Raw genomic sequence first — 11,728 nt, 5'->3', positions numbered from 1 at the left:
GGGGAGAAGGAGAGCGCGGCCCCCCCAGGATCGGAGCGCGGGGGGAGCGGGCGAGGGGAGCAGGGGTGTTGGGGGGGGAGCCAGAGAGCCTGGGGGGGCTGCAAAAAGAGAGAAAGAAAACAGCAGGAACCACAACAAAACGCCAGCAGGGCGGGCGGGCGCGCAGCAGCAGCGGGGCGGCCGAGGCAGTAGCGGCGGCGGCGGCGGCGGCGGCGGAGGCAGCGGCCGGCGCCCGGCTCGGGCTCGGCTCCCGCGACCCCGGGGCGCCCGGCGGGCCCCCCGCCCCCTCCCCCTCCCCCCTTCCCCTTCCCCTTCCCCTCCCAGCGCGCCCGCGCGCCCCGCGGCCCTCGGCGAGCAGCTCGGCTCCCCCCAGCGCTCCCCGGGCCCAAAGATATGGCAATGGTAGTTAGCAGCTGGCGAGATCCGCAGGACGACGTGGCCGGGGGCAACCCCGGCGGCCCCAACCCCGCAGCGCAAGCGGCCCGCGGCGGCGGCGGCGGCGGCGGCGAGCAGCAGCAGCAGGCGGGCTCGGGCGCGCCGCACACGCCGCAGACCCCGGGCCAGCCCGGAGCGCCCGCCACCCCCGGCACGGCAGGGGACAAGGGCCAGGGCCCGCCCGGCTCGGGCCAGAGCCAGCAGCACATCGAGTGCGTGGTGTGCGGGGACAAGTCGAGCGGCAAGCACTACGGCCAGTTCACCTGCGAGGGCTGCAAAAGTTTCTTCAAGAGGAGCGTCCGCAGGAACTTAACTTACACATGCCGTGCCAACAGGAACTGTCCCATCGACCAGCACCACCGCAACCAGTGCCAATACTGCCGCCTCAAGAAGTGCCTCAAAGTGGGCATGAGGCGGGAAGGTGAATATTTCTTCTCTGCTTCTTTCCCTGAGCTTCGCCCGCCTCCCCGGCCCTCTCTCTTTCTTTCTCTCGCGGGGGTGGCTGCTGTCTGGGGCTGGAGCTCCTGCGGTCCCGGCCCCGTCCCAGCCTCCCCTGTCCCCGCTGCCTTCCTCCCCCGGCGTCACCCCCCCTCCCCAACCGAGCTCGCTGCCGCTGCCTCCCCCTCCCGGCCTGCGCTCCTCTCCCTGGCTCCTCCACCCCTCCTGCTGCCTGCTCAGGATTGTGTCCCTGGGATCGTGAGCTGTGGCTTAAAATCCCTTTACTTCCTCTGTCTTGGATGTGCTCGGTGTGTGTCTCTTTCCCGCGTGTGCGTGAGGATGCTTGGGGGCTGTGCTGGCATGAACTCGGGGAGGGGGTGCTTATTTCCCCCCCCCCCGCCAGAAAACTCTTGTGTGTTTTTTTCATTCCACTTTCCCCTCCACCTCTTTCTTCATCATACCCTTTATTTAAAAACTGGGGAGGGCCGGGGACTGGAGGACCCTGAACCATGGATTCATTGCTGCATCATCCTTTTGGAAGCTTAGCTTGGAAAAAGAGGAGTGAGATTTATTGCACTTGTAGGTCTAATTAGGGGGGAAGGGGGGCTTCTGGCCTGTTCACTGGTTCCCTCTCCTCTTCACCGAGCTGGGGCCGCCTCCTCCAGAGCTGTGGCCTTGTTTTCACCCCTCTACTTTGAAAGGAAAGTTTGTGACTGAACCGTCCTTTCATAGTTGTGTCATTTTTTTAAAAGCATGATACTCGTTTTATTTCTTCATCAAACTCCACCCTCCGCTTAAATACTGCATACAAATTACAATTTACAACGGCATTTACCGATCCTTCTGATTTGGCTATAATGCATAGACTGCAGCTGGCATGAGCTTCCACTTCATTTAATCTCTGTGTTGTGTGGGTTCGGTTTCTTTTAACACAACTTTTGATGTTGTATTTAGATATGCTTCATGTTCATGTGGCAAGGGATGCAGCACTTTTCTTATAAATATATTTAGCCGTTTACAGTTAAAGTTTATCTCCTGACAATCATTAAAGATGTCTTATAGTCAAATTAGCGAACCAGTCAATTTTGCAGAATGCAGATTACTCCTTCTTGTAATTGACTTTAAAATTATATTTTATATGCCACAAGAAAAGAAATTGAATTCCTTCAGATCTCAAGGAGCAGGCAAATATGACGACTTCATTTCTAGCTCCAGGGAGATTTTGTAGGCATCTGAAAAAAAAAAAAAAACTGAATTGTGCTCTCATTTAATTGAAAAATAACTGCCAAGTTCAAAACTATAATTAGAAAAAAGTATTCTAGCTGTTATGTTTCAAGAGCTTAAATTGCATTGGGGCTTGCATTAAAATTAGAATCAAAGCAAACTTAAGAAAATAGTGCACAACCTGAAATAAGACAGCTATGTGTACATGGACATATCTATATTAATTTGTTGGGGGGGGGAGAGTTCAGTAGCCCTAACTTTTCCTAAAGTTGTCTTTGTTTACATGGCAATTTAAAACGCTGGCACTGTTGAAGTAAAACATACACATTAAAAAAAAAAAAAAAACTTTGGTCAGCTTTAAGAACTCAAAGCATGCTTACGTTTTGCATTCAGATGGTTAATGAATCCAGTGTTTTTGCAGTTGCAAGCTCGTGCATTCACTGGGCAAAAGCTGGCTGCAGGTTGCAGTGGCACCTCACAGGACAGACATTAATTATATTTCCCACTTTTTTCAATAATGTTTGGCTACTGTAAGTTCAACTCTTTTCTTGGAATTTTTCAATTTTCTGTTGCTTTTAACAGTGAACTTTGTGTGGGGCGAAGGGGAGGAGGGGGCAGGGGAGGGGTGCAGGATACTTGTTTTATATTCAAAAGTTGTAAGTGGTTATGTAACTTGTATCTATTTTAAGGATAATTCTATAGCATTTTGAGAGAATATGGAAACATTTTGAGCAAAACCCTGCTTGCTTGCAAATGAAGAGGCGGCTAGGCGTTTGCCTAGAACCACAACCTCTCTCTGGCTTCGCCTGTTCTTTTTTGTTTGTTTTACTCTGATTTGTTTCATTCTGGAGGGGTGAGTGGGATTTCACCAAACCTGTGTGCTGCACCTTGGTGGTGGAGGGCTTGGGTGGCGCTTCCTTGGCCTTGCCGGACCGGGGTTGGGGGGCGGGGGGGGCGGGGAGGTGTCCCTGAGCTCAGGCCTAGCTCTGGCGGGGCCGGGGTGGCCAGGGGCGCAGCCGGTGGCCGGGCACACGGAGCCGCGGAGCTGGAGGCCCGCACCCCACACCGCCTCCGGGCGCGGGCCGGGAGTGCGGGCGGGCGCGGGGCAAGGTGCGCGGGGCGCGCGGGGCTGCAGGATGAGCCTCCGCATTGTGTCGGGGGCGCGGCGGCGCGCCGAGGTCCGCAAGCCCCCTGGATGCACATTGCCTCTTTTCTCTCTTTCTTTTTGTCAGCGGTTCAGCGAGGAAGAATGCCTCCTACCCAGCCCAATCCAGGCCAGTACGCACTCACCAACGGGGACCCCCTCAACGGCCACTGCTACCTGTCCGGCTACATCTCGCTGCTGCTGCGCGCGGAACCCTACCCCACGTCGCGCTACGGCAGCCAATGCATGCAGCCCAACAACATCATGGGCATCGAGAACATCTGCGAGCTGGCCGCGCGCCTGCTCTTCAGCGCCGTCGAGTGGGCCCGAAACATCCCCTTCTTCCCGGACCTGCAGATCACCGACCAGGTGTCCCTGCTGCGCCTCACCTGGAGCGAGCTGTTCGTGCTCAACGCGGCCCAGTGCTCCATGCCGCTGCACGTGGCGCCGCTGCTGGCCGCCGCCGGCCTGCACGCCTCGCCCATGTCCGCCGACCGCGTCGTGGCCTTCATGGACCACATCCGCATCTTCCAGGAGCAGGTGGAGAAGCTCAAGGCGCTGCACGTCGACTCGGCCGAGTACAGCTGCCTCAAAGCCATCGTGCTGTTCACGTCAGGTGAGGCCGCGGTCGCCGGGAGGGCAGGCGGCGCCGGGGAGCCAGGCAGGCCGCGCTCCGCGGGGCCGGGCCTCCGGGGCCTCCCGGGCCTCCCGGGCCTCCCGCGCCGCCCCCGCGCCCCGCCGCCGCCGCCGCCGCCCAGGCCGAGGCCGAGGCCGAGGCCGAGGCGGTGGCCGTGTCGGGGGCGCGGCGCTGCGGGCGGCGGGGGCGCGGGGGCGCGGGGGCGCGGGGGCGCGGGGGCGCGGGCGGCGGGGGCCCCGGGGCGGCGGGCGCGCGGCCTGGGTGTGCGCGGGGAGGGGGCGTTGGAAGTGCCCGGCTGCGCGTGTGTGCGGGGTGGGGGGGCGTGTGTGTGCGAGTGCGCGCGTGTGTGCGCGCCGGCGTGCAGGCTTCCCGGGGAGGAGAGGGGAGGCAGCGGTCGTGGGAACGCGGCTTGCTCCTCCGCGCGGCACGCTCCCCGCGAGGGGCTCCCGACGCGGAGAGGCGCGCGCAGGCCTGCAGAGGGAAGGAGGCGCGCAAATAAATCATAAATAATCCCGCTTTATGGCTGCCTGATTTTCCCTTATCGGAAACCATTCGTGTTTGCAGTTGCTGAGGTTATTGAGGGTCGTAAAAAAACGGATTCAGTCTAAACAAGAAAGATAAAAAACAAAAAAAGCAAAAAAAACAAAACAAACCAAAAAAACAACCACAAAAGGAATCCTGTAGGACCCGCAAGAATGGGAGGATTTCCCCGCCCCCCGCCCCCTCCGGAGAGAAATCTCGTAGCCCAGCAAAACGCACGGACATTGGAAATTTAACAGAGTGCCTTAAAAATATCAAATTAAATGTAGGTGGTGGTAACATGCATGTTAACAATTTCTCTTATGATAGATGGTTCAAATTAACTTCCAGGAAAGTGCATTAACGTTGCCTTTGAAGGCTCTAGTCAGAGCCTCTGAGAACACTGCCCGCTTTTTATTATTGTAACCTGCAAGAGGGAAACATATAAACACCCGGGACAGCAGGTAATGGGGGGAAATATAAACAAAGCCAGAAAGGAGGCTGGTGGGGAACAGAGCTACTCAGATTGGGGCCGGGGCCTTGCCCACTGTGAGTAGGGTTAGCTGCACTTTTACTCCCATTATTGGCACTATTGTTTTTAATTCCTCCATTCAGAGAACAAATAAACCGTCCTAATAAATCTATCCTAGAGCCAGGACCTCCAAAGGCCAAATTAAAACCATTCCTGAGCGAAGATGGCAAAACCCCTTTCCCAAGGCCTTGTTGAACAGTTAAGCAATGGTATAATCTATCAATATTTCCTGGCTTTCATGCGTGAAGAATCGTATTTACATTGTATTAAAATGACTCTTAAATTTGCACAATATTGTAATGTAGCAAATGTAGTATTAATATCGATCTGAGCAGCAGATAATTTATTTAGACAAGAGCATCTCATTTGTATGCAGGGTGGCCAGAGCCGTGGACTTGGACTGCCCCCCTTTTACTTGCAGTGCAAATGCAGGTCTGCTAGTGGGAGAGGGAGTTATTCTTTGCAAGAGGATAAAGTGCAAACCTTAAAACAAATGGAAGATTTATTGAATAGCCTCCTCAGTGTTTGAATGCATTTTATCTTAATAAGTCTTCTTGATGGAAACGTGTTTTTCAAAAGTGACAAAGAGCCTGGGAAGCAGCGACCGGGCTGCTTTAGCTCTGGCAGGCCTGGGGCCTGGCTGGCTCTCTACTCCCCGGCTCTTTAGCCAAATTAATCAGGAAGCAAGCCAGTGTCGGGGAAGCTGGGGTTTTAAAATCTCATCCAGTGAGGTGTCTTGAAGCAGAAATGTGACTTGGAGCTGGACAGAGGTCTTCTCAGGAAAGGTCTTTCCTCCCTTTGCCTTGTCCCCTACTAAGGTTCTTTGAACTCCCTTGACTTTTCTGATCTCCTGCCCTTTCCCAGAGAGAGGCGAGGACTGTGCTGGCTGCAGGGAAGATTGTGGAATTATTCATGCTTTTCTTTCAACTTTCCGTCCTAAAACATCCCCGTGGAAAAAAAAAAAAAAAGGTGTCCCTTTTTAAAAAGTTTTCCCAAAGAAGTTTCCGAACTGCGTCTTCAAGGTGCAGAGGGAGGCTGAGAAGTGAACAATAACATTATTTTGTTGGAAAATTGCAAACAGAATATCTGAAAATGGAAATGGAGCTGTCAGTAGTAATTCACCCCCCCCTCCTCCATACAACACATTTCCACTTTTGACTAAACTTGTTTTGATTGCTAGCCAGAAGGGAATTCATGGGAAGCCTTCTCAAAGTCATCCAACTTTTAAGCAAACTTTGAATGATGGAAAAGACAGTTTTAGACATATTGTCCAACGAGGTTTGCTCCGGCTAAGTGTTTGAAGCTGGCACGGGGGTTCCCTGTGGTGGTTTTCACATTTGGCCTCCGGATGGTATGCTTAATCCTTAATATTCTGGACAGCATCCAAGGACTAGGTCATGACCTGAACTTACTTTTTAAAAAAATTCATTAATTCATACACCTAAATATTCCCTCAAATAAATGGGACCTCCTCTGAAAGGAGCCATCTAGTTAACATAAATACAATAAATCCATTTTCAGCACAATAATAACTTTGATTTCTAGTTATGGCAGCTGATTACATCTATATTTCCTGAACACTAAACTCTTGTGAATGCACACCATGAAATACATTCTCTACACTACAAAGGCTAAGCCGGGAGGGCCTGAGCAGTAATGGTTATTTATTTACATAATTTCTTTTCCATATACTATAAAAGAAATGTTGAGGGTTCCCACATTGACACTAGCACATAAAAAGTGAGACATGGATTCACCTCCTTTTCTTATCTCGGGTGTATCTCGTAGAATGTAAATATGTCCTGCATTAACAGCCCCCCCCTTCCCTGCTCACCTAGCTTTGCTGCCACCACCAGCCAATTGATCTGAGCGCTCATACTGTCCGTGCATAGTTGGGGGGAGTCCTGTCCTGGGAGTATCCGGAGTAGGGATGAATAACTAGGGTGGGAATCCAGGCCTGAAGTAGGACTCCTGCTGGAGGGAGGCCACAGAGCTGGCCGGCTGGCACCTGGCAGCCAGGCCCAGCTACAGGCGTTCTGCCTTCAAAGGAGGAAAGAAATCCAAGCAGCCAGCACAAGGCCCAAGCAAGCCTTTCCTGGGCTTCTCTCTCTTGGAGCGGCCTAGCTGGGAGAAGGGTAGTGTCCTTGCGCTCTGAGGGCCCTAATGGTAAATATCAGATAAATATTTTACAGACCTGAGGGGATGCCATATGGGTCTTTAAAAAAAAAAATCTGCTGGGGTACCAGTGGGTCCTTTTCATACTGCATTGTCTGAGGCTGAAAGGGATCCTGTGGCATAATGGGCAGATAATGCATGTAAAGCAAGATATATGTAAATATGAGTCTGCATGGTGGCCATTCAGCAGGGCCAGGTTAGCAAGCAAGGCCAAGGGCAGACCTGGGGGGGCCCCTTCTCTCAGCAACGAAGCCCCAAAGTGCTCCTGCCCTGGCCCTGCTAACCATAAAATCTCAATGGCTTCCCAGGTCAGGCCAGTGTGGATGCACCCGAGTGGCTGGCAGGAGTAATTAGACATCTGAGAGGAACCCATTCTGGATCTAGGGTCAAAGGAGACCTGCCTCAGAAGTTCTTGAATTAGCACTAGTTTTATTTGTATTTTTGCTCAAGGCCATTGCCTTGTAGATGAAGGTGTTAGACTGCTTTGTAAATCCCAGTTCTTGAAATAGAAAGACATAAAGCTCAGAAACTCAGAAGCAGACGCGGGCTTCACTTTGAATCGTTTGGTGTGACTTCTTAGGGTCACACTTGCCCATTCACGATTATATAACGTCCTTTTGGGGGCATTGCTATGCATGAATTTCTTCCCAGATTTATATATTAGCAAACTCTACCTTTGATCTCGAGTCAACCTCCTGACTGGCAAAGGGCTCCTCTGTGATCTTCCTGTTTTTTAAAAAATATTTATTATTAATGTAACAAATAACAAGGGTGTTTGAACTAAGAGAAGAAGCTTTCACTTCATTCCTTTCATTCCACCTTCTCCTCCATTTCTTTGCCTTTAGTTAGTTGATACAGTATAAACTGCTGTCTTGAAAGATTTTTAGGGGACCATGAGGAGCCCTGGTTGATAGGAGATAAACACACAGGTTTTAAGATGCTGTCATTGTGTGTAAGTGCCTTCTCCCCCTTGGTCCTGTGACAGGAAGCCTGTCTCCCCAAATCCCCCCCTCAACTCCCCACCTCCCAGTTTGGAAGCAGCAACAGCAGCTGCCTCCAGCCCAGCTTTGTGTCTGATCGTGGAAGATGTCTCCTTTCCGCAGCCTGGAGTAACTGAGCCATATTCCTTCTGATTATTATACAGCTTACAGAGATGTGACCAATTTTCAATTACTTGATCTAAAGCACAGATAGAAGCGTACACTCTCACCAAGGATTTGCTGCAGAGTTCTCGCTTGCTCAGATAGTGGATCTCAAATCCTGTACTGCTAGAGCATGGGCTCGATCTGATTTCCCGCACTGCCAGCCCATGATTCCTTACCACCACCACCACCACCACCACCACCACCACCACCACCACCGCCCCCGCCCCCAGCTGTTTGTTCACTATACAATCTAGGTTCTCCTTGAGGATTTTGGTTGGGGTCCTTTGGGTTTGAGAGGGAGGACTCCAGGAAGCCTGTAAGAACTGCCTCCAGGCTACGTATTTCTTCAGGGCTTCTGCACACCCCAAAATCAGGGGCAAAAGGGGCAAAAGTCCTCCCTTTAATGAGCACAGCGGAAAGATGCTCCCCTGCAGGCGGAGGACAGGTTGCTTCGCACAGCAAACATGGCTCCAGCATCGTACATTATTTAATCCAAAGGTGAAAGAGGAAAAACAAAGGGACTAGAGAGGTTGCTGCCTCTGCATGTGTGTTCTTCTGTCTCCAGCTCCCCTAGGCTTGGGCGAGGGTGGGGAGTTGTTGATTTATTTTTATTTGTATTGGGGGCCGAGGGGAGGGAATGGTGAGGAAGGCTTGGGGAGGTATGGAGAGGAGAATTTTTCCCCCCTCTTCCCTCCTATTTCTCTTCCCCCCTGTTATCAACCTAAAAAAAAATTTTTTTTCTCATGGTTTGTTTGTGCCTTTGCTGTTCACTAACCTGTGTGTGCCCTCCCCTCTTCTCTCCTCCTTGTGGCTGCACGGCCAGACGCCTGTGGCCTGTCGGATGCCGCCCACATCGAGAGCCTGCAGGAGAAGTCGCAGTGCGCACTGGAGGAGTATGTGAGGAGCCAGTACCCTAACCAGCCCAGCCGCTTCGGCAAACTCCTACTGCGACTGCCCTCCCTGCGTACCGTGTCCTCCTCGGTCATCGAGCAGCTCTTCTTCGTCCGTTTGGTAGGTAAAACCCCCATCGAAACTCTCATCCGGGATATGTTACTGTCTGGGAGCAGCTTCAACTGGCCTTACATGTCCATCCAGTGCTCCTAGACCTTGGGCGCTTCCCACCTGCCCCCGCCTCCCTAGAGACTCAGAGGACCGGCGGGGGCCATGGACTCCAAAGCTGCGGGGACATCCGGGGCGGCTGTTGCAGGGTGCAGCCAGCCAGGGGGGAGGTGGGCCGGGCCGACAGGAGCAGCCCACCCTGCAGAAATGCAACCCGAGCTGCAAACCAGGAGAAAGAGACTCTCTTTAGGATCAGATCTGTGAACATGTTGGAAAGGAAAGAAAAAGGACCTTGTGTCTGGTGAGAAAAGGAAAAAAAAAAATTGGAAGAGAGGACCATGAGAATTTTAATAAAACAGAAGGAGACTAATGGACCTTCCAGGATTTACTGTGGACGGATGTGGATATATTCTGTACAGAAAACAACACACATGGAAGTGGACTGAATTCTATGTAGAAACACACACACACACACACACACACACACACCCCAAACATTGTTATTCATTTTGTAAAATACTAGTCTTTATTTTCATTTTTTTGTAAAATTTAAACATCGTATGCACATAAAAAAAAGGAAACAAGAATTAGGGGAAAATAACATTTTCCAAATAATTATAAAAAAATTGTCCTGTGTCTATGTATCTATATCTGTTTTGTATTTTTTTCTGGTTCCAAACCAGATTTCCTGTGATTCTATACTAATAATTTTTGATATAACCCTTTGCTTCTTATAATGAGTGCGATATATGTTGTCGAGGCTGTTCTTCAAGAATTAAAATTGAAGTGAAAATTTAAACAAAAAATAAAAGAATTTAGCAAAACCCACGTGTCTGGTTACTTGACAGATGTCCTGAGTGCAAGAGAACCCTCCCATTAATTGCCATTCCAACTATGATTAGAACGGGAGGTGAGGGTGGAAACTTCTAAGGTCCATTACGAAGTTGTCTAGATTTATTTCCTCAAACCAAGCCGCTGCCTTGGTTTTGTAAATGCAGAGGGTCAGGCTCTGTGTGGGCTGGGATGGGCAGGGAGAGGGCAGGGCACCTTGGTGGCTCCCAGCAGCTCTCGTGACCTTGTGGATGGTTGGTGCCCTGCACAGAGCCAAGCGGGGAGCCCGGGGTAGGCTCGGTTGGAAGTGGAGGCCGAGTCCAGGGGCCATTGGCTTCAGTGACCGCAGGTGGGAACTTGCCCGGCTGGAGAGGCCGCAGAGAGGCGTGGGGAGCTGAAAGGCGGGTTGAGGGCAGGGGAGGGCTGCTCAGAAGCCTCATGTCCCTATAACTGCAAGATCGGCCTCTCCCCAGCTCTGGGAGAGAGAGTTAGGGCCTCAACGCTGCCAAACCTACCTCTGCTCCCCCTTATGGTCCGCTGCAGAGCTGCCTGGGGTTTACCCTTCACTCCAGCCTCTGTGACAGGGGTGCCCTGGAGGGCTCTCAAGCTCAGTTGGGTGAAGGGAAAGGCCCCCCTGTGGCACTTATGGCCATGGACCTGGAACTGGGGACCTGGTGAGCCAGGCTGGGGCAGGTTCTTTCCAGGAGCAGCGTTTGGGCTCTAGTGGCCCTTTCAGGGAAGAAACCTGCCGCTGAGGCCTCTCTTTGGGGTGTGCGTGGGGGGCTGCTCTCTGTTACAGCTTTCCGAGCATGAATGTTTTATAGGATTCTAGTCGGCGCTGCAAGAACACATACTACCAAGGGAGCTTTTTCCTAACGTATTAATAAAGGCAGATCTTTTGAAATAACACCTCTTACCTCCTCCCCCACCTCTCACCCCCAAACAGGCCTTGGATGAGGCAAGTGCTTCACTTTCAGAAGTCATTGACAAAGTTTTGCTTTCATTTGCTGATGAGAAACCTCCAGGTTCCCCCACTCCTTTAAAAATGTATTAACAAGCTCCAAGCCGCCTGAGTGAGGTTTTAATATTCTAGGTGCGGTGTGGCCAGGGCAATGCCACACTGTGTGGAGAAACCCCTGCAGGTCCACCTGCCACTGGGCCTGAGCCTTAGGGAGGCAAGGAGGGCACAGTGGCTGGAGTGAGGGGCGGTCGGGGCCCTCCGGCCCTCACAGGGTCGCCCTGGGCCTCAGCCTTTGCACTACACGGAGGGCAGCCGTCTTTGAGCCTAGACTGACCGTCCTGCGGACTGAGCGCCCAAGGCCCAGAAGGGCAAGGGAAGAGCTCACGTTTAAACCCCTGACCGCCCCCCAGAAAGTCTCAGAGAGCCCTCCCGGGTTGCCAGATGAGGGAATGGGGGGGTTGGGGTGGGGTGGGCTGCAGGCCCGGTGCAGGGGGGAGGGGATTCGGTGGAGCTGCCTCTGAGCGCTCACCGATTCTTCCTGCCTTTCTTGAAATGAGATGTAAATATATTCATTACAGTGTGATCCCTCTGATGAAAACAGATAAACATTTTTGTAGGTCGGAAACGT

General features: G+C 52.2%; 1 protein-coding gene across 1 annotated transcript; it reads left to right on the top strand.

Moving 5' to 3' along the window:
- The first annotated feature begins 393 nt into the window (after positions 1 to 393).
- On the top strand, positions 394 to 10,132 carry NR2F1 (nuclear receptor subfamily 2 group F member 1). Its single transcript, XM_041753137.1, has 3 exons — positions 394 to 856; positions 3,330 to 3,857; positions 9,073 to 10,132. Exons 1-3 carry the CDS (start codon positions 394 to 396, stop codon positions 9,351 to 9,353), a joined length of 1,272 nt encoding a protein of 423 aa, XP_041609071.1. The 3' UTR covers positions 9,354 to 10,132.
- Positions 10,133 to 11,728: the final 1,596 nt, after the last annotated feature.

The sequence above is a fragment of the Vulpes lagopus genome, chromosome 4, assembly GCF_018345385.1.
Source record: "Vulpes lagopus strain Blue_001 chromosome 4, ASM1834538v1, whole genome shotgun sequence".
In the NCBI taxonomy this organism is placed as follows: domain Eukaryota; kingdom Metazoa; phylum Chordata; class Mammalia; order Carnivora; family Canidae; genus Vulpes; species Vulpes lagopus.
The sequence above is the reverse complement of the archived record's forward strand: the minus strand, read 5'-3'. Positions and strand labels throughout refer to the sequence as shown.

Coding starts and splice junctions, on each gene's coding strand:
- NR2F1 (XM_041753137.1), top strand. CDS start 394: ATGGCAATGGTAGTTAGCAGCTGGCGAGATCCGCAGGACGACGTGGCC. Junction 857..3,329: donor AGTGGGCATGAGGCGGGAAG/GTGAATATTTCT, acceptor TCTTTTTGTCAG/CGGTTCAGCGAGGAAGAATG. Junction 3,858..9,072: donor CATCGTGCTGTTCACGTCAG/GTGAGGCCGCGG, acceptor CTGCACGGCCAG/ACGCCTGTGGCCTGTCGGAT.